Source organism: Symphodus melops (genome assembly GCF_947650265.1).
Source record: "Symphodus melops genome assembly, chromosome: 2".
In the NCBI taxonomy this organism is placed as follows: Eukaryota; Metazoa; Chordata; class Actinopteri; order Labriformes; family Labridae; genus Symphodus; species Symphodus melops.
Window position 1 is genome coordinate 27,254,396 of NC_136692.1, and position 22,612 is coordinate 27,277,007.

Sequence of the window (22,612 nt, forward strand, 5' to 3'; positions counted from 1 at the left end):
GGAAATCATTATTTTAGTAGATGGGGGAAATAATAATTTGATATTAATGCAGACATTTGTTATATCTGTTGTTCATTAAAAGGAGCGATTTTAGAAGGGACTTCAATTTTGGATTAAAATGTGATTAAATTAAACGCTGTTCGCTAATTTCGCACAGCATTGTGGGAGTTACAATACAATTCATATCATGACAGGATGCATCCGATCCACACTGCATGAAACCTGGGAGTTAGTATCCATAGCAAACTGTTCAGTACAGTATACTGAAGTGGACTGAATGATAATACTGAACGATCACGAGGGTTCAGCCTGCTGAGAGTCCAAATCCAATTTTTTAGCTCATCCAGATTGTGTTCTCTTTCCTCATCCAATGAGTCGGCTCTAAAAAGCTCCACATTGAGCTCAGGCCTGATTTCATCATTTTTACTTTGATAACTTATTTCTCGAAATCGTCCAAAATGCACATGTGAAGGTGAAAGTGAGGTCATGGCTGTACTGACCAATCACATCTATCCACATCCAACTAAAAAAAACTCAAATCTTTATGAACCCAACTTTTGCACAGGAGGAGAGCGTCAGGATCACACGGGACGGAGACAAAAACAAAAGAAGATAAAAGATGTTAAATAATGGAGAACAACGTGACGGCAAAAACTGCAAGTCAGAAAGGAACATTATTTTTTCATTTCCTTTCTGCTCCCAACACTTTTCCTTCTCATATATAAAAGTGTGTTTGTGCGTCTGTTGTTGTGCAACACTTGTGCTCTTTGTAAACTCTCCTTTTCTGTGTTTCTTACAGATGACATCACATTATTCACAAGAATATAACTGTCCTCATTTAATAAATTCAACAAACAAGAATAATGTAAAATAAGTCCAGCACATAAACAGGATGTCACACACACACACACACACACACACACACACACACACGGTCCTCTCTGATGTTACTGAAACACTCCTGAGCTATATGTCGCCTCCTCCTCGTGTTTTCTTTTTCCTCTAAAGACCAAGAGCGGATGACGTCAGAGCCATTTACAACTTTTTATCAGACAGTATTCTCATTTCGCAGGCTGCCTACAGTGAAAATGGTCGTCTTGCATCATAACAACGAGCTACCGCCGCCTGCTGCCATGAACAGTTATTTCCTCACACGGATGCACAGAACGAACGTGGAGGTTGGCCGTACTAGTTCTCTTGCTTAGTGTGTCAGTACCATCAACAGATGAAGGAGTCCACTGTCAGCAGGGCGACTTCATCTACACATTTTATCTAATGAAAGTATTAAAGGAAGAATCAGATCAGAACCTTTTAAAATACCTGAGGAATCAATAACCTATCACAGACCATCACAGAGTCCATGGTAGCCGAGGATGACGCATCACTCCTTTACACTCTGTCACACTTTGTAACTTTAAATCCTCGAGGACACTCTGCCGCTCACTTACAAAACAACAACACAAAAACATCTCCTGACCTGAACCCCATCGTCCAGGTCGACACTCCCTCACATCAACGACGCTCTGCCGGTGAACAGCATCTGATCCAAGCTGCTTCACAACCTTTAAGCCCCTGCTGGCAGAACTACCTCAAACAAGCCCGTACGATCCCTTTGCTCCTTTAAGAAAACTAAAGCTCCAGCTCTTCCATGAACACCTATGCACTTGGTGATAATCATGACAATGATGATAGGATGGTTTTGATGCTGATGAGAACTCTGAAGAACGGCTGTGCACCTGTGTGTCCAATGACACGTCAGGCTGTTTGTTTGCACTGACTGACGTTGTTTCCTTCTTTCTCGATCCTGGCTTGTGCTGCACTAACTCTCTGTGCATAGAAACACTAGGGGGCGTATGAACACAATGATATGTGAAGAAACCAGAAGGGCAATGAGCGTTCCCAGGAGGAGGTAGATAAAGAAAATGGCTGCAGCTTCACCTCTGGGCCGAGCAGAAGAAATGTAATATTCTGAATCTTGAACATTGAATGTAGATGTGTAATGTTCCCTCTTCAAACCTCAGTTAGACACAATAACAGTAAAACATCTTTTATTAAAACACCTCATAGAAGTGTTCCTTCATGTTTTCAGTTTGTTGTTTTCAGCTCGTCTTGTTTACACATCCTGTTTCCTTGACAACCGACAACCGACGATAAAAAAAAAACTCAACCGTCAATCCAGAGCAAGCAGCATCCTCTGCTGATGAAGAATGAAGCCAGAGCTGCATTCTTCAAGAGCCCCACAAGTCACGTACCCAATCAAACATGCCTATTTTTACAGCCTGCTACAAGACACTATTGAAATGATTTATTGTCTTCATGGGGACACACTGTGCGGGGGGGGGGGGGGGTTTATAGCGCATGATTTTATGAAGGACAGAGGTTATGCATAGTTAGGCGTGAGGCCGACCTGATTGGTCAGTGGACACGGTGTAGCAGCATGTTTGACTTTCTGATCCAGTAGATATCGGCCTTCAGCCACACACCCCTCACTCCTCTCCCCTTGTGTTTGCAAAGATATAAAAAGAAGTAATCAAAGTGGAACGCAGCACAATTTCCCAGCTTGGGATCAATAAAGTACATCTATCTCTACTTAAGCACAAGCAGCAGACAAAATTGTCCCTGTCTCCAGCTGCATTGTTGTGTTAGCAGGCTAATGGTCGTGCGCGGTGAGTCGGCTGGCCGTCTCGTCCATGTTCATTCGATGTAAATACGGCTCAGAAAACATCACAGACAGCAGGACTCGTGCGTCACACTCACTGTAGACAGTCACGACTCGGAGATATTTACACAGGATATACTGGATTTATGCGTAAAACGTCACACATTCAGCCTTCAAAGCTTGCCTGACCTCGAGCTCAGCCTGCTGTTGGCTTGTCTAAAAGTTCGGCTGAGACAGGATTTCCAGCAATCTGGAGCCCGCTGCTGCAACAGATGAGTGACGTCGCTCAGGCTTCGTCCATAAATATGGACAGTTCAGGATCCAGAAGTGCTGCTCACATGTTCCCTGGTGGACACTTTTGGTATTACAAAACAATAATGTCTTTAAAGCCCATAAAGCTCTTAAGTGAAGAATAGCAATTTCAATATATGTCATCAGAACTTCAGTGTGAGAAACACTTCTGCACATGCTCAGTCAGACTAATGAGGTGTTCAGACCGAACACTTCTGAGGACTTTTTTGAAGAGGAACTGTCCAGTAGAGAGTTCCCTGAGAACTATGGGCCTTTCTTCTGTATGCCTTCGCAGCACAATGGTGACGGCTGATATGAACCTTTAAGTGAGCTCACTCGGCCAACAGTCGCTACAGCAACGCCTCTTACAATAAGATATGGAGGACGCCATAGTGGGAGGAGCTGGCCCTTCCTCTGTCGCGTGGACTTTGCTGTTAGTCCATTTCAGTGTTTAATGATTTTAAAAGCTTTTAACTGCTGATCTTTACTGTTATTTGCAAACATTTACGATGGGATTTAAAAGTGGCGGTCAGTGATACTGGACTGGCTCAACCAGTCACCATGGACGTATGGACCGATCACTGTGCACTGGGCGACAACTGAAGCAGGAGTTAAAAAGGTTCCTCCAAACTTGGATTTGGGAACTTAAAAAATTAATAGTTCTTGCGGTGCAGAATCAATAAAAAGGGAGGGGGGGTTCAAACAGTTCCAAGAGCTATGAAAAAGTTCCTGCGATCTGAAAACGCCGAAGATCAGAGGCAAAAACTGTGATGGAAAGTTTTCAGTATGCACCAGGTGAGCTGCTGTTTTGGGGTCTATTGGTCAAAATACATCATGAAGATCCAACATGCATCGACACTTGACTATAGGACTGTCATTATACACATCAACACCGTCGTCAATGCGCCCATAAACACAGAAATCACAGGCTCCTCAACATGACGCCACGTCCTGCTGAAACAACTTAACGTGTCAGCAGCTTTTATGTAAAATAAGAAATAAAACATGAAAGGTGCTGAAAAAAACACTGACTTGTTGTATTCTTGCAACAGAAAAACCAAACTGACTGCAAGTCTCCTTATTACATTAAATATTTAATATGTCTTTATATAAAAGCCTTTTATATAAATCTGATGGAGGCTGAGTCTGGACCACTCAGGGTTCACTGGATTTCTACACCTCCATGTCTGCGGTCCCACAGAGACAGAGATTGGATCAGGACCGGAATACCTGTCCAGCTGTGGACCTGTAAACATCTTTACAACTTGTGCACGCGCACGCACGCGCCACACACTGCACTGCCAGAAGGTGGTGGTGGTGGTGGTGGTGGTGATGGGGGGGGGGGGGGGGGGGGGGAATGGCACATGCACAAATATAAAAGATGAAAATGTGACATAATTAGAGCACTGCAGCAGCAGGAGGAGGAGGCCTCCCACAGACGAGGAGAGAAGAAGCGCGAGAAGGAGGCCCGCAGCGGGAGTGAGATGAGGCGGAGGAGGAAGAGGAGACAGAGGAGGAGAAGAAAAAAGATTGGTACCGGTCAGTCAGAATAACCGTGACACACCGATGGACGGATGTGGTGGAGGATGATGATGATGACGGGGATTAAGGTCTTACCTATTTGCACGCTCGGGGACCCGCACAGCGCCTCGCGCCATAAGAGCGTCACCACAAACAGCAGCTTCATGTTTTCACGCGACCTCACAGCATCGACGGCTCCGCTTTTTACCGAATCATCACCTCCCTCACACACCGCGCGAGCTCATGGCGTCGGTCCAGCTCCGCTCACAGCTCGAGCTCTGCAGATGCCTTGAACTCTCCTTACAGGCGCGTGCACGGCGACTGCTGCTGCTGCTGCTGCTGCTGGACGGCGCGCGCCGAGGATTGTCAAGGAATACCGATGAGGTACGAGAGACTCCGAGGAGAGTCGAGAACTTAACGGAGAAAAACGAGAGGCCGAGGATGAGTGGAAAAGGGGGCGGTATAGAAAGAGAAGGGATAGAGCAGGCAGGAGAAAAAGTAAAGGATGAAGAGTATGTTTTTTCTTTTTACAATAAATGAATAATAAATATCATGTGTGATTTCACCTGACAGGGCCGTCTGAAAAACACGCTCAAACCTTATATTTACAGTCTATGCTCAAACCCGGGCTGAAACACATCCAGTTACAGTCAAATATCTATAGGTTTATAAACACTGGCCTACAAATATATTAGAGCCGATAAATGCAAAGTGTATGTTCCTGCTGTAGTTAAAGTGTCATTGTGTGATCTTTGTGGAAGATTTTTGATCGATTAAATGCTGCTTCCTCCTCTCTAGATCCTTGCATCATGTAAATGTTTTGTAAGTCAACTCAACAACATTTAAAATATGTCTTCAAACAGGTCCCTCTGTTCTGATCCTCTTCACAGTTTACATTCAGATGTAAGTACAGCAGCTGGCCAGCAGATGTCAGCACACCGCCTGAAGCGCTGAGCAGACCTGCATCTTTAATATTTAACATGGAGCTCTCCTCTCGGGGGCGACATGAACATGATCCTGATCTCTACATAGTTTGTATGCATGTGTTCGTTCCAAATCTTTGAGCTGCAGATTTTCTCTCACTGGAAAAAAAAATAATAATTTCAACCAAAAATATAAACAGACAAATCCATTTGTGGTGGCACAAAGGGAAAACTTTCCCCTGGATTTATCTGATTATTTCTGATTATTTATGTCATTTATCTGCATATACATAAAAGCTCACAGATGGAAACAGAAAAGAACAAATACATAAACATTTATAAAGCTGCCTAAAACAAACCCAATAATAGTGAGATGAAATCACTTGTGAAAATGCTCTTAACTATCAGAATTAAAACGGTACATAAAAGAATACATCATAAAGATGCAGCAACAGTTAACCGCAATCTGTGTGATTTAGTTCTATGCATATCTACAGTTAATTATGTTTCTATGGGGGGGGGGGGGGGGGATTCATTAACTTACCACAAGGTGTCACTAAACCATACACACGTGCTCCTTTAAAATAACTTATTAAAAACTCTTAATAAAGGAAACACCTGCAAACAAAACTGCTTTCAACTTCAACATATTTGTGGATTTGTATTGTTTGTTTGGTTTTTTGTTTTGGTTAACTTGGTTAAGTTTAAAGTTATGGCTTTAAATTGTCTGTAAATTGTTGTCATCTTCATTACCTCATCAATTATTACCTGATGATTGTCTCATCAATCAATTTGGGAATATGTTTATGGAAAAACACTTCATCATGTGTAATGTTGCAGAATGAAGCAGTGCAGTTGCAGCAACACATACCATAATGCATAAATCACATAACAGAGACACTCCAGTCCCTTTAACCATTTGTCCTGGTCCAGTAAACTTAAATTAACTGGAACTTCATGCCACCATATGACTGGATCTTACTGATCTTGCTGGTGAAGATGCCTGATGTGAAGGTTCTGGGCTGTCGTGGTTCGATGGGGTCTGTGGTTGTGAGGTCTGTTGAATGTACTGCCATGTTCTCCAAAACTACTTTAAAGATGAACTATGGTAAAGAAATGAACATTAAATTCTCAGGCAACAGCTCTGAGGGACATTCCTGCAGTCAGCATGTTTATGACATACTGCCTCAAAACCTGAGGCATCTGTGGCATTGTGCTGTTTGATAAAACTGCACATTTTACAGTGGCCTTTTATTGTTCCAGTCTAAGGCACACATGTGTAATATTCATGCTTTATAATCAGTATCTTGCTATCTGTCAGGCGGATGGATTATTTCTGCAAAGGAGAGATGCTCACAAACACAATTTTAAAGGTCACTTACTCCTTCAACACATTTAAAGAAGTCTCAGAGCTCCCCAAAAACATGTCTTTAAGGTTTCTTGCTAAAGGTGGCAGAACTAACACCGATGTGAGTTTCACACAGTTGGGGGAGGGGTTACTGCCCTTTGTGATGTCCTGAAGGGAAAATCCAAACAGCCTGTTTGAACACACGTTTCCTGAGAAGTGGAGCAGGAAAAGACGGTGAGGATGGACTTTTCTCATAATTGCTTTTTTTTAATGGATTAGTGACCCATTTTAGCTTTAGAAAAATATAGTAATGTGTATTTTTTCAAATGTATGGACATTGTGTTAAACTGACAAAGTCTTAGATCTTTAATTTCAACTTGTGAAATATTAGACCAAAAACCAAAATGTTGTGTTTATACTTTTGTTTGGTGAAGACAGATGTACACAGATGAAGACCACACAGATCCGATGCATCTGTATGTTGGGATGTTTTAATCACTCAGAGCAGTTTTTCACTTTGTTACATTTTATAATTAAAGGTAAAAGTAAAGAATATATAAAAAACTTGAACACATAAAAGTTCAACTTACAGTAATACATTATCAGCAATCAAGGTTAAGGGTATGGATAAGGTCATGGGTGGGTTAGTTAAGGTTATGGGTTAGTATTATCAGTTTTCACTCAAACAGTTCTGCCATAATAACAGATGTGTTACATAATTATGTGTGTCCTTGTCGCAATTTTATTTTATTGCACTTAAAACATAATTTACAAATGAAAAAACAGACACTAAATAATAATTAGCTCATTTTAAAAATATATATTTTGAAAGAAATGTGCTGGAGGAGCCAAATAAACGCAGACAGGCTTGTCGAGTGTCCTAAAGAAAAACACGAGACAGAGAAAAATTATTAAAGTAGTCCAAGCAAATACAATATAGCTAACCAGAAAACATACTCAAGGAGCTTTAAAATAAAGGCAAAAAAGAAAGAATAACATTAAAGAGGAGGGAGAAAAGGGAAAATTAGCACTTGTGGCAGAGTTTGTTATTTCGATAAAAATGAAACTGGTGCTGTTTCTAATATGAGTAAAGTGTTCCAACAATGAGGTCCTCTGAATCTGATGGAGAATTTAAAATAAGAGGTCCTGAAAAAGGCAGAATGAAGTAAGCTGGCTGACATTGTGTTGGAATGATGGTGGTTTTGAGAATTGAATATATCTTGAAAACAGACGGGGAGCAAGTTGTTGAATTATTGGAGAACAAAAATACATACAGTATCTAAAGCTGGTTTAGTGTGGAAGACCAGGAGAATTCCTCGGTGTAGGAACAACGGAGCAAAGCTGCTAAATCTGTTGGAGAAAGTGATGAATTTTATGAATCGCTTTTGCAAAGACAAAATGGAGTTGCAGTTGCTTTTAAAAGCACTAGCCCTAACAATGTCACAGTATGAGAAGTATGGATAGATCATTGTGCAATAAAGATTAAGAAGGATTTATCTGGATAGCAGATGGCACATTCTTTTGTAGTATAGACTTTGAAGATATTTTATCAATGATAAACTTAAAACCTGTGGAGTAAGACTCTACACCAAACACCTGGACAAAAAACAACTGACGACCTCGTCCACCTGTGACATTAAACCAGAGCGAGGACAGGAAGTTATGTCTTCAACCTTTATGAAAAATAACTGTATTGTTTTAACCATAGACTGTATGTAGCAATAATTATTTACAGTCTATGTTTTAACCAGGAATTGCTTAATTGAAATGCTTTATTCTGTTTGTTGGTTATAAAAATGAAGTTTGACTTATCAAATTGTAAAGCTGTTTTAAAAACAATAAAATCTTCTGTAAAATATGTGATAAGAAAAACAGAGGTATATACTATATATTAAATCTTTATATATGTATCCATATTCATTCTTTAAGGCTTTATTTTATGATGGGAGGGGGTATTTAGAGTGCTATACTTCGATCATGAGGGGTAAGCAGTAACATTAGCTGCAGTCAAAGCGTTTATTCCTAATGCATAGCGCAGGTTTTGGATTTACATGAAGCTTAATGGTCTGTATCAGACAGAAACAAACATGCAGAATTAAAGAGACGTTCCAAAGGTTCTTAGTTCTCTCTGCAGACTCTGAAGGTTGAATGTTTTAGTTTTTATTGGAGTAAAGTTTCTGATGTCGCGTTGTGAGATTACGGTCCATGTGTTGCTCTGTCACAGGTAGATGGACCAGTAGACCACATTGAAGAATAGGAAGGAGAAGGGGAACAGGGCTCGTGCATAGAGGTCAACGCGTTTAGCAGCAGCAGGTATGACCGGCTTGGGTGGGGGGGGTTTCTTGTTAGTTTTGCTTTGGGACTTAAGCACTCCCAAAACTTCCACCGGTTTACCGTAACAGTCAAAATTAGAGAGCTCAAAGTCTCGTGGTAAAGATCCCACGATGCTGAAGTCATTGGAGCGAAGGTCTGACTTGGAGGTGCAGACTTTCTTACAGCGAGTTTCTACTACCTGAAGAGGGCAAAAGAGAATGGATAAAAAACAGGATTTTATATCTTAAATTGTGTTGTGAAAGGAGGAGTCATCAAAGTGCTTCAGTTTATTTAAAGGAAGAATGAGTGACATGTTACAGGAGAAATCCAGTATATCCTCTGTAAATATCTAACTGAGTAATAACTATCTGCAATAAGTACAATAAGCTACCATTAGCCTGCTAATACAACAATGAAACTTGAGACAAAGACAATGTTGTCTGCTGCTTAGTTATAGGCTGGAGTTGTGTTGCTGTAGGAGAGCAGGGATTCAGTGTGGTGTAAGTGTTGTTTTGGTTGCTCAAAGGCGACATCTACTGGATCAAAAAGTCACAAATTCTTCCTTTAAAGCTTTAAGATTTAAAGTACACAACTGATGGAGACCCACAGAGCAGCGTGCTGGGTCCACTTTTTATTTAACATGAACGTTTAAAAACCTGTCTGTGTTCCTCAACCAAGAAAGTTTACTACGAATGTTAGTCCGAAAAATAAAATACTTTCTCAAGGTGTGACAAGGTGCTTCAAGTCAAAGAGTCATAAAAATCCCCTGTAATGAAAGAAAGACAATCAGAAATATTTGATCAGTTTGTGTTCTATCATTTCTTGGAGACGGCCTTCAGCGATGCTAGGATATTTTATATAAAAAACAGCAAATGAGCACTTAGGTCTGCTCAATCCAGAACTGAGCAATACACAAAATACATCATCTCAAATTCATTTCAACATCATTATAGTTTCCTTCTTTTGCTGGGACTTGTTCACACTTCCTGTAATGCGGACATGTCATACGTGTTGTACATGTGGCACAAACTAACCACTGGAATCCCGACATCCGGGCATTCCTGGCAGGTCACTGTGTTCACTTGTCACCAATCATATAAATGTTATAAAAAAAAAACCTAATAGGTCAAATAACAAATTTGTCCTCAGTAGATTTCAGACAGATCTCATAAGCTTTCCCATGTTACGAACACTATATTATAATATTGTATATGTTTTATATATTACTGTATGCATCATGTTACATATCATTACCAAACTTACATTTGACTAACATACATCCAAGTGATGTGTGTTATAGATGATGTGAGTGACAGAGCTGCTGGCCCAGGTGTTTTTACCTGCAGGGTGTTTACGTGTATAGGTGTTCCTCCTGTTCCATTCACTGTGTTGTTAGCTTTGTTATTTGTAGTTTTCTTTCCTTCGTCTTTCTCTTTCAAAGCTTTCTCCTTGGTCGCCATTTTCGCTTTTTCCTCCTCGATCAGTCTGGGACTGTTTAACATCACCTGAGAGGGAGACACGGGGTGAAGGGAGAGAGAGACACAGAGGGAGAGGGAGGGTTGGGAGCGGGGAACACAGCGAGATAGGGAGCAATGATTCAATAGATTGTATAGGGTTAGGGACTAGGGTTAACATTTCACAGTTTATTGTATGGTCAGTGAAACAACACACAAGGTCTATAGATTACTAAATGTAATAAATGAGTTCATCAGAATGCAGCGTAAACAGGCATATCTGTTTGTCTATGTGTGTGTGTGTGTGTGTGTGTGTGTGTGTGTGTGTGTGTGTGTGTGTGTGTCTAACCTGTACTACGGCGTATTCAACGAGGGACGAAAATCCGTAGAGCAAACAGGCAATGAGCCAAATGTCGATGGCCTTCACATAAGAAACCTTTGGTAGCTCTGACGCTAACAACATGCTCTCACTGGAGAGAGACAGGACTGACAGGATACCTGCATGAACATGATAACAATGTTACAGCATCACTACAGGAAGCATTTATATATGGTGCATTCAGCCTGAAGAGGAGATAAGGATGAAAATGAAGACGCAGAGGAGGATGTTCAGTGACCCTCCTGTCCTGGATCTGTGGGGGAGGGGCAGAAGAAAGAGGAGGGAGATGCAGATGGGGATGCGCACCGTTAGAGTGACAGATAGGACAATCACATTAAACTTTCTTCATCCGTGCGGGAAACAGAGAAATAGGAGGCTGGTAAATGACTGAAGAGAGTCACAGACCTACATCTATTTACAGAAATGATTCAGTCAAAATTATCATAAAAAGTATTTTATATATTATGATAAACTTGATATTAATCTAGTATTAGATGTTTCAGGTAATTGTCAGTTTAGCATGTATTAAATATTTGGGATATACAAACAAAACCTCCTTGATTAATCTTGTTTTGAGTGTTTGTTTGTTTTTCTGACCCAGCGGCACTCGAGCGGCTGAGGCGTCCGGATTAATCCAGAACGACAACCAGGACAAGACGACGATGAGAAGAGTCGGAGCGTAGACCCCCATCAGGTAGAAGCCGACCTGCCGACGCAGAGTGAAGATCACCTCCACACAGGTGTAATAACCTGAGAACATAAAGAAAAGGTTTGATAGATTCAGATAAACTCACCCTCTGAAGATAAAAGGGAACTAAAAAATAACAAACAGGTGTTCATTTTTACTGCAGACAATTTATAAGTGTAACAGACAAAACCAAATTTAAGCTGTTTTTTTTTGTTTTTTTTTAATAATTTCACATTTTTATTTAACTAAAATTGTATGGAGCTCAGTGTAAATTCAAGCAGGAAGGATGATTATATTTTCTCACACATTCATTCAATTCTTCATTGAATGTAGACGCTCCCTCTCTACTACTCCCTCCGTCCCCCGCTCTAGTGATCAGCTGATCACGGGCGTTAATTCTTTAAGTAATTTACCAACCAGTTTCTGCTCCTTTCATCCCCTGTGCCTGTGAGATAATCCATAACTACCACAAGAAGGGAAATGAAATAAAAGGAATATTGGCTACCAGGATATGAGGAACTAAATGGTTGCCACATTGAGAATGGTTGCTCTCACTTACATTGTCCACACATAAATCAACATTAATCTAACATAAGTATGATTGTATAAAATGATTTGTTACATTTATACATCATTATTTGGACACTGGACCAAAGGGTGGTTCAGCGTACCAAATGCTATAAAAGAAGCACCTTTCCTGACCTTTCAGAGAATTCAATCAGCACTTAACATGGCTGCCACTTGGATGCTTCCGGATCATTTTAATCAGTTAGAAACCCTCTTCATCAAAGAGACAATTCAAATGCACCTCGGTCTTCACTCCACGACTCTGCCTGATAATTCCAACTTGTTTGGTAGTTTTCTTCGAACTCTCTTTCAGTGTTTCTTCCAGAGGTTGTTCTAGTGTTGATGTGCCTCCTGTGTTGCAGTGTTTCTGTGGCTCTTGGTGTTTTTTTGTTTTTTTAAAGTGCACTGGTATTCTGGTGTGCCTCACTCTTTCACCAGTCTCAATGTCTTTGTCTTTTCATCCTCATGTCTGTGGTCTCCAGGAAAAACTTCCAGGCCAGCGAGTCCCCTGCCTCTATTAGCGGCTCTTTTTCTTCTCTTTGTTTATTAAACCATTTTTACATTTTATCAGGGGTTTAAAGTTAACCTAAACCTAACAATACAGTTCATATAAATGCTGTTCTGTTGTTATTAACTCTTAGGTTCATTGTTAATGTTTCAGTGATAATCAATAATCATTGCTGACTGACCTGTGCCCTGGTAGAACTTTGTGCAGTTTCCATATTTGATGTCTTCTTTTTTGATGTCAAACTGCGGCAGAGCGATTTCCTCCATCTGAACGGGATCAGACTGCCACATGAACACCAGATCACTGGTGGTGTAACCGACTGAAGAAAAAACAAGAGAATACCCTTATTATTCATTATTCATAAATATAAAAGCAGCTTACGTGGTGCATTAAGGAAGTATCCGTTTAAACTTCATTTCATTGACTTGATTTTTCTCTTTTTGAGCATAGAAGAGATTGAAGTGAGGATTTGAAAAATATAAGAAAAATAAAATGTAGTTTCAAATAAAACCATTCCTCTCTCTTTCAAAGCTTTAAAGGAGAAATAAGTAACTCTGACACCTAGTGTTTAAAACGGGTACTGCAGTGCACATTTAAAACACTGGAGAGGTGTGTCTCCCCTCCTCCCTACAGGCGATGCCCACGCAGGTTGCCAGGACACTGAAGCTTCAGTGTTTATCCAGCTCTGCATCAGTCGTTAAATCTTTCTGCATTCTAACCTCTCTCCATTTTTTTTTTAAAAGCATCTTCAAAATTTAACTTAGTTTGACCACGTTGCTCGAGCAGCTTATTAGAAGAATGCAGAGGCTTTTTAGTTTGGGTAGAATCACTTCTATCTAAATACTTGCTTTCATCAACACTTGTTGGTTTGGCAAATCAATTAGCAAGGGGCAAAATGGCTGTGATATAATAAGATCATTTCATGATTTAAGCCAGGAAATATCCACCTCACTGAGCATTAAATACTGAAACTCTGATATTCTACATTTTAGCTTCTGAGATCACACATTATTTTAAATTTACGCTTTCAACATCTGTTTCACTGCATGTAATTATATAACGCAGTGTGTGTGTGTGTGTGTGTGTGTGTGTGTGTGTGCGTGTGTGTGTGTGTGTGTGTGTGTGTGTGTGGTGCACTTACAGCTCTCCAGCTGCATCTTACACAGCTGTGTGTCCATCGGGAAGAGAGTGAGATCCAACGGACATGAGAGGGTCACTGACAACCTACACACACACACACACACACACACACACACACACACACACACACACACATACATACACACACACACACACACACACACACAGACAGAAAGAGTATCTTCTTATGGTCTGTTATAATTTATGTAGCTCTGTAAATAAGGCCAGTGATGAAGAGGAGGATGATAAGTGATGAAGGTCGAGGGTGTACCTCATGCTGATGAGCACGTCTCCGTTCCTGAAGATGAAGAGCAGGATGTTGTCTTGCGTCACATCGTGGAAGTTGGCGCTCTTCTCGTTGGCAAAGAAAAGGTCGGGTTTCCACAAACACTGGAACATTTTTGGGTCGATGGTCAGAGAGTCGCTCTTGTAGTCTGTGGGCAGACGAAGGCGAGGGTCGTTCCACCGCTGACGGAGGAAGATGTTCACCCTGTAGTCCTACTCACACACAGACAGACACAGACAGACACAGGCACACACACGCACACACACACACACACACACACACACACACAGACAGACACAGGCACACACACGCACACACACAAACAGAGAAACACACAGAACCTTATTGTGTAAATGAATTCATCAGTGTTAGTGAATATAAATACAACTACTCCATCTATTCATATGTTTATGGTTTCCCCATAAAAATGATCAATACTAACATAAAGATATAATTAAAGATGTAATTAATAGTAACATAAAGATATTCTGTAAATCCTCCAATAATAACCGGGGCCTTCGTTTACGAAACTGGAAAAAGCTCCGGGCCTTTATATTTTTTATAAAAGGCAACTCATATGAACTTCAAACTCTCAGATTTTAGTACAAAGTGTCATTTATGATTATTTTATGGCTTTATTGGAGAGTCAAGAAACAGAGAGAGAGAGAGAGAGAGAGAGAGAGAGAGAGAGAGAGAGAGAGAGATTTGATAATGACATGCAGGAAAGGAGCCAAGAGTCAGACTTGAACCCGGGCCACCCGTTTCGAGGACTACAGGCTCCATGAGGTTACGTAAACTAACCACTATTAGACCAACAGAATCCCCAAAGGGAAGATGTTTGGATCAAACCCCTTCACCCTAATGAAGTGACTTAAATTGCACCATCACTGCTGCCATCCGCTGATATTTGTCATTTTTAAACCTATTTTATAATTAACAATCTCAACATTTATTAAAACAATAAACATGCTCCTCTCTCTTTTTTAGGTCACACTCTCACACTTCCTCAAGTTTAGTGAGAGAAATTAGCTTTAGCTCGACCTTTCAAAGTGAGCTGGACTAGAGAAAAGTAATTTCTGTCTGTAAAACGATTTTATTTGTCGACCCAAAACCAGGACTGCTTGAAGATTCTGGCGGATCGATCTTAATGGGCTCTTAGTTCATTCACTTTCTGTTTCCTGTGATCAGATTTGAGTGGGTTGTTCATAAATGTCTGCTTTGTCTCGTGGTGATGTTTGACATTACCCGGTTTAATGATCGTGAGCGTACTGAATCATGAGACATTTTGTTTTAAACTGCCCACGGGCAAAATGTTCCATTCTTGATGAAAATCTCTTCCTCTTTGTCTTCTTTTCTAAATTTAGAGCACACTCTGTTTACTTTTCCCTGACTCACTGCAAGCCTTAATGCTCAGTTCAGATTTTTTAACTCCGATATGATTTTCTTTTTTGGCTGTTCATATTGCTTTTTAAACTAAAAGGTGGCGTGTATCAGACTCCTGTGGGAATCCACATTATAAAAGTGACCCTAAGTGACTTGTGCTGTTCACATTGTCATCAAAAAATCAGATTGGAGTCACATAGGAGAAAAAAAAAATCTGATTTACTTCACTTTTACACCACAGTGTGAACACAGTTAGTCATTTTTTGCATTGTGTTTCTGAGACCGTCTGCTGACTCCTCAGTTCACTTGCAGTCTGTGCAGAGCTTTTGATGAGCTGAGAGGTATCATGTGTAGCAGTTGTTACCTGATAGAATAAGAAGAAGCATTGGAAGCTGTGCTGTTTGAAATGTAAAGGGAAATACAGGTACCTTTATAAAAGGTAAAAGTGGGCCAGCCTGTATTTGTTAGTGTGGCAGTAATGGGAGTACGGATGCTTATTAATAACTGATAACTCTATGAGGATTTACAGACATGAAAAGTCTGAAGGAGTGAGCTGATAAAAAGAATTGTGTACCATCGTGGTCTCCTGGATGGATCCGAAGCTGTTGATAAAGATGTTCACTTTGGACTCCACGGGGATCCCTGAATCACACACACACACACATAAACAGACACTCAGCACTGGGAGAAAGTTGTCCACTGGTTCTTGATGCGATGTTAAAGTAACCATGGTAACACACGGGGGGGCAAAGACAGGGTTTGTTTAAACAGACTCAGATTGTCATTTAGAGCAAAAAAGGGAACAAAATAAATTCCTAAACTAAACATCTGTATCTGTGTGTGTGTGTGTGTGTGTGTGTGTGTGTGTGTATGTGCGTGTGTGTGTGTGTGTGTGTGTGTGTGTGTGTGTATGTGCGTGTGTGTGTGTGTGTGTGTGTGTGTGCGTGCGTGCATGTGTGTGTGTGTGTGTCTGCGCACGCTTGTGTGAACATCTGGTTGGTTGTAGCTTGGAGCTGCAGATTAAATGAAGCACAGAAACTCATCATGTTGTTTCTGTTCTTTTTTCTCCTTTTCCCGTTTCATCTTCATCCCTCCATCATCATCATCATCATCACATCACCTTGTTCTCTTTTATCGCTCTTCTACATGTTAATTCCACAGATTGTATAAAAAGATGAACAACATGGCAGCTCCCTAAAAGTGAAATCCAAATGTTTAGCATTGTCCCTGCTGACTACCTGCAGGATAGGTCATAAGCTCCGCCTCCTCCATTTTTAGACATATTAAACTATAAAGTTTAAATACACCTCAGATAAATTTTTCTCAGACGTTTTTTCTTTAATTGTCCGCTCATATCATTCTTATTATGTCTACATTCTGTTTGGCTTTAATTAATAATTAGGAGTATAACATCATGATTGACAGCTCTGTTGACAAATGAGGCTCCTGCAGCGCTGTGTGTTCGGGATTATTAGAGGAGTCTTCATAGAAAGTACATTGTTAATTATGACTTCACCGTATTCAGTATATGTACATTTTTATCTTTTTTTTAAAAATACTTTATTAATCCCTCAAAGGAAATTCTGGTTCACGCTTGAATTGTATGGAATCACACACAGGCACAAGCAGGACCTGTTGACATGCATTAATGGAGAGATGTCAGAGTGCGGCGGCTGCCCCCACTAGAAGCGCCCCCTGAGCTGGTGGGGATCTGGTGCCTTGCTCAAGGGCACCTCGACAGTGCATGCGAAGTGGTCTGGCATCTCTCCAGCTACCAGACCAACGTCCGTCTTTTGGTCCACATCGGGACTTGAACCGCCGACCCTCTGGTTCCCGACCCAAGTCCCTGCATTTTTGCATATTCTTAAAGTGTATTTATCTGCACACACTCCTGCACTGCTGCGATCCTTACCCTGAAAGTTGGGTCGTATTCGGGGGTCGTAGCTGACCATCAGGCGGTTCAGAATGTTGGAAGTGGAATTCTCGGGAACCTGAGCCAGATCTTCAGCAGACAGCTGACTGTCAGAGAGGAAGTTCATATAAAAAGTGTTAGTTTCACCTCCTACATGATACACCGCTCAGGTTTTACACACTGAATTATACACAAACACACACCTGGGATAAAACACACACCTGGGGTTATTATACACACATGATAACGTAAACACCTGGGCTTATTATAAACAGGATGATATGAGCACAGGATAATACACTGGCTTTTGTTAAATAAACACACACAAAGAACAGAAACAACTCAGTTTGCTGGACTTCATCACAGATGATTTTTTTTAAGCATATAAAATAGAAAAATGTGATTATAATGAATGTGATAGTGAAACAGCAGGAGAGTTTAGTGCTAAAAATAATCAATATGTAAACTGATATAGTTATAACTGATTTAGTGTTAATGTTTCGTTTAGCATTCAACTTGTTTCTCTCTCTGCAGTACAAGTGGCTGGGTGGAGTGTCAAAATAATTAACAAAAAATTGTAAGCATGTCAAAAAAGACCTCCCATGTTTCTGAATAATGATTCAAACAAATGAATATATTAAAACTGATGAATATGATGTATCGACTTACGATGGGCAGACGACCTGTTTTCCTTTCTTTCCTTTTTTTGACTTTCCTTCTGCGGCTGAAGGTAGAAGACAATATGACAGACACAACAGCAGGAGCAGCGGCCTAAGAGCAAGAACCATGATGCCTGAAACACACAGAAACATACATCAACTCCACTGGCTCCCAGTCAAGCAAATAATCTCTATCAAATTCTTCATGTACACCTTCAAGGCCATCCACAACCTCATCCCTCCATATCTGTCTGACCTCCCTCATGTCGTCACTCCATCTTACTGTGCCCTCAGCCCGCCTCAGCATCATGGAGGGCAGAGCTTTCTGACACTCTGCTCCCCAGCTCTGGAGCTCTCTGATATACAAAACACTGACTCTCTCCCCATCTTCAAATCCACACTCAAAACCCATCTGTTTAAGATCGCCTACTCGGTTCAGTTAAACTGGTCTGAATGGTTTCAGTTTGGTATAAAAGTACTCTGATATGTGTACTGACATGTTTCTCATGATGTATAATATAATTATTGTATCAAATCTAAAAAAATAAAAATCAATATATGTATAAGATGAATGTTAGAAATGTAGAAATCACACAAAAACATTGCATACATTTCATTGTTATGCAGATGATACTCAACTATATCAATGAAGCCAGATGAGACGAATAACTTAAAGGTGCAATATGTGGATTTAGTAGTGAAAAAAGTTGGAGTAGTGAAACAATTCAAAGCTAGATTTTCTGAACTAAACTTCATTCAAGGAAAATGTGGTCGGTGGAACACTGTTAGAAAGTTAAAAGGTTACCGGACAAACCACCATGACTTCTCGCATAGCATTTTATCTTCAAACTGTGATACAGGAACCACATTTTCCTCTGAGGACACTTTGTGTAAAGAGTTATGAACATATATCACAGAATCTTCCACTTTCACATTTCTTTACCAAAACTAGATCAGTGCACCTTTAAATAAACTAGAAGCATACCTTAAAGGCAGGATGTACAACATTTTAAACATAAATACACCAGAACTCGAGAATATCCTCTGTCAATGTCTCTTTGAGTCATGACTGTCTACAATGAGAAGCATGAGTCCCGTCTGCTGTACTGTTGTTGGTGCTGTGTTTACGTCATGTTCACATAAACAGGACGGCCTTGTGTAAAAAGCTGTTTCAGTTCAAGGACTAGAGAAAAGAAGAACATAGCCTGTCACTGTTTATTTGGATGTCATGGTCACGGTCATTCTGTGTCAATTTATGTGCAATATGAAGCAATGAGATAGCCAAAGCGTGCTAACAATAGCCTGCTCACACAACAATTCAGGCCACAGGCAATCGCAGCTCAAGAACAATTTTGTCCGCTGCTTGTGCTAAACGGTGCTTACTTACAGTGTGTTCTAATTCATGGCTGAATGTGATTGGACGGTGGTTGGAGGTGTGCTGCGGGAGGAGAGCGGAGGCTTCAAAACGGCGGAGGTGTCGACAAACAGCAGTTTGTTTTGGTTTTATGCTGGTGCTCAAGGGCGACATCTACTGGATAAAAAAGTTACAAACTCTTCCTTTAAGGACATTAAGACCTGGGTGACCAGAGAGTTACTTGCTTCCTAACTCAGACCAATGTTATTGTGCTTGGTCCCAAACACCTCAGAGGCACTTTTTCTAATGATGTAATTCTAGTTGGCATCAGCCTAGCAACCCAAATAAATCCAGGTTTCACCTTAGTTATATCTGTAAGACAAAGGCACATTCTGTCTCAGAACAACACAGGAAAACTAGTCAATGCATGTGTTACCTTTAGATTGGATTATTGTAATTTTCTTCTATCAGGATGCCCCAGTAAGTCTCTAAAGACTTTTCAGCTTGTCCAAAATACTGCAGCTCATGTACCTGGTAAAATAAATCACTCCTGTATTAGCTTCTCCCCACTGGCTTCCTAGAAGCTAGAATTGAATCTAAAATTCTTCTTCTCACTAACAGAGCTCCTAATGGTCAGACACCATCTTATCTTAAAGAGCTTACAGTGCAGGTTTACCCCTCGAGAACATCACGTTGACAGAATGCAGGTCTGACGTGGTACCTCCAGTCTCTAAATGCACTATGGGAGGTAGAGCCTTCAGTCATCAGGCCCCTCTGCTCTGGAGTCATCACCCAGTCAGGGTCCAGGAGGCTGACTCCTTTGAGTTTATATTTAGAGCTGGCTCAGGCTTGGACCAGCTCCTAGTTTTGTTGCTACAGGCTAGACTGCCGTGGGACCTGGCACACTGAGCCCCTGTCTCTCCCTCTCTGCATGTTTTTATGTCCCAACAATGCATGATAACTACTTTCCATCAATCGTTCTTTATTGCTCTCTGTCCTCTCTTGAGACGTTCTGCTGTATTTCTGTAGTATGGCCATTTCATGATGTTTCAGCCTTCATTGTTTTTATACCAAATGAATGTTTTAAAGAAAACTATTCTCCCCCATATTTCTAATAAATGTTTATGGATTATATGTCCCATCGAGATCTATACAGCGCGTCCGAGGATCAGAGACCTGTCAGCTCATTAATCAGCTGTTCTCTTCCGCGTCGACGAGGACCTTCACTTTGGTCCTCATCCTTCAGATAAATCCAGACTAAAGAGTTAAAGAACATACAATGAAACATAAGGTCCCACCATGCAGCCCATCAGCGCTGCGTGCACCCTCACACACAGGGAGAAAGTACTGTGTGTGTGTGTGTGGGGGGGGGGGGGGGATGAGGGGGGGACTGCGGCGATACGATGACACAGCTCGCTGAGGCTTTTATGGTCACACACACACACACACACACACACATCACATTGCATTCTTCTTCATCTGTTCACATGTAAAACTTGTTATATCACACACTCGCACACACACACACAAATCACAATGCATCATTCTTCATTTTTTCAAATGTAAAAACTAGTTATATCAGAGACACACACCCACACACACACACACACACACACAGGTAGAACACAGGCTACTTCTCATACAAGGGCAAACCCGAAGCTAATATTACTGTCCTTCAACCTGGGACAAAGATTCATTACTCTGTTTCTTAACACACTCAACTACACACACACACACACACCACACACACATGCACCACACAGACACACAAACACAGACTGACACAACAGTACGACACAGGAACACAAACTGCATGTTTCTTTAATTCCTACCTCTGGAGCGTCGGATCATCAGCGCTGCTGCATCACACGATTTAGAGGTTGTTCAGAGAGACGCTGCTGCGCTCCCACTCTGTCCTCTCTCTCTCTCTCTCTCTCTCTCCCTGCGTGTGTGTGTGTGTGTGTCTGTGGGTCTGTCTCTGTGTGTGAGTGTGTGTGTGTGTGGGGTTTATCTGCATCGCTCTGTATTTGAGTCCAAGTTCCTCTCTGCAGCCTGAGGGGGAACAGGAATGTTACTCAGTCACAGCTTCATCAGCAGCGACTAAATTAATCAGCTGATTGTTTTTAACGAGAGCAGACGACAGGGACGACATTTTCCCCCTCTCATAAATCACCAGGACAGGTGTGTAGCGTTTGGTGTGGAGGTTCAGTGTAGTGCGCTGTTTTGTGCAATGCCTTGTGTGTAGTGTTCAGTGCAATATTGTGTGTAATGTTCAGTGTAGTGTTTTGTGTATTAGACTGTGTGATGTTGTGTGTCGTGATTTGTGTGATGTGTGTAGTGTTTTGTGTGTGTGTGTGTGTGTGTGTGTGTGTGTGTGTGTAGTGTTTTGTGTGATGTTGTGTGTAGTGTTTTGTGTGTGTGTGTGTGTGTGTGTGTGTGTAGTGTTTTGTGTGTGTGTGTGTGTGTGTGTGTGTGTGTAGTGTGTAGTGTTTCGTGTAAATTGTGTCTATAAATGTTGTGTGTGTGTGTGTAGTGTTTTGTGTGTGTGTGTAGTGTTTTGTGTGTGTGTGTGTGTGTGTGTGTGTGTGTGTGTGTGTGTGTGTGTGTAGTGTTTCGTGTAAGTTGTGTCTATAAATGTTGTGTGTGTTGTCTTGTGTAGTGTTGCTGATGTGAATCTGTCCACTCATCACTGAGTAATATCTTGTCCCGTCTCTGGGGGACATGCTGATATTAAACATGTCTGCATCGACCTGACAGACGACCTCTCACTTCCTGTTACATCATGACATCATTCAGGTCACCCTGTCCCTCTGTTAACTCTCTCAGGTTCACCTGCAAGCGGTATCCCCCATGTGAGAGCACGAACAGCTGAAAGCTCCTCTGGCTTCGAGTGCAAAAGTAGATGATCAGTCAGTGTGCAGATAAAACTACAAATATGGTGTTTCACTCTCCTCTTTTATCTTATAAAACACTGATTTAGTGAAAGAACTGCCCCCCCTAGAATGTCTTCAGAGTACTGCAGGAGTACATCAGTTATTTATTTAAAAAAAACGCAGTCCCTGAAGTCTAATAAGATGATCACTTTTTGATTTTTGATCAGACTGAGCTACGAGGAAAGGAGAAGGTTGCTGGTTAAAGTGCAGTACAGACCAACATAGGGAAATTGTTGTGGTTGTTTTTCATTTTTTGATGAATTGCCGATCATTTTAAAGATGAGATGATTTTAT

The 22,612-nt window shown here is 41.0% G+C and overlaps 2 protein-coding genes across 5 annotated transcripts in view; both read right to left on the reverse strand.

Moving 5' to 3' along the window:
- LOC306820609 (glutamate receptor 2-like) overlaps positions 1 to 4,811 on the reverse strand; it is a 39,748-nt gene extending 34,937 nt beyond the window's left edge. Inside the window, exon 1 of one of the 4 annotated variants that reach the window (XM_079338493.1) lies at positions 4,568 to 4,811. In XM_079338493.1, the coding sequence (XP_079194619.1) occupies positions 4,568 to 4,637 (70 nt within the window). In that variant the 5' untranslated portion in view covers positions 4,638 to 4,811. The remainder of the gene's footprint in view (positions 1 to 4,567) is intronic. The other 3 variants (XM_079338492.1, XM_079338491.1, XM_079338490.1) reach the window with 3 other exon arrangements.
- A 2,978-nt stretch (positions 4,812 to 7,789) lies between these two features.
- On the reverse strand, positions 7,790 to 21,721 carry LOC306819877 (glycine receptor subunit beta-like). Its single transcript, XM_079337488.1, has 11 exons — positions 21,218 to 21,721; positions 18,042 to 18,165; positions 17,373 to 17,479; positions 16,035 to 16,102; positions 14,063 to 14,289; positions 13,793 to 13,875; positions 12,833 to 12,970; positions 11,486 to 11,638; positions 10,859 to 11,007; positions 10,396 to 10,560; positions 7,790 to 9,254 (listed from the first exon to the last, which is right to left on the reverse strand). The coding sequence occupies exons 1-11, from the start codon at positions 21,234 to 21,236 to the stop codon at positions 8,961 to 8,963; spliced, it is 1,527 nt and encodes a 508-aa protein (XP_079193614.1). The 5' UTR covers positions 21,237 to 21,721; the 3' UTR covers positions 7,790 to 8,960.
- Positions 21,722 to 22,612: the final 891 nt, after the last annotated feature.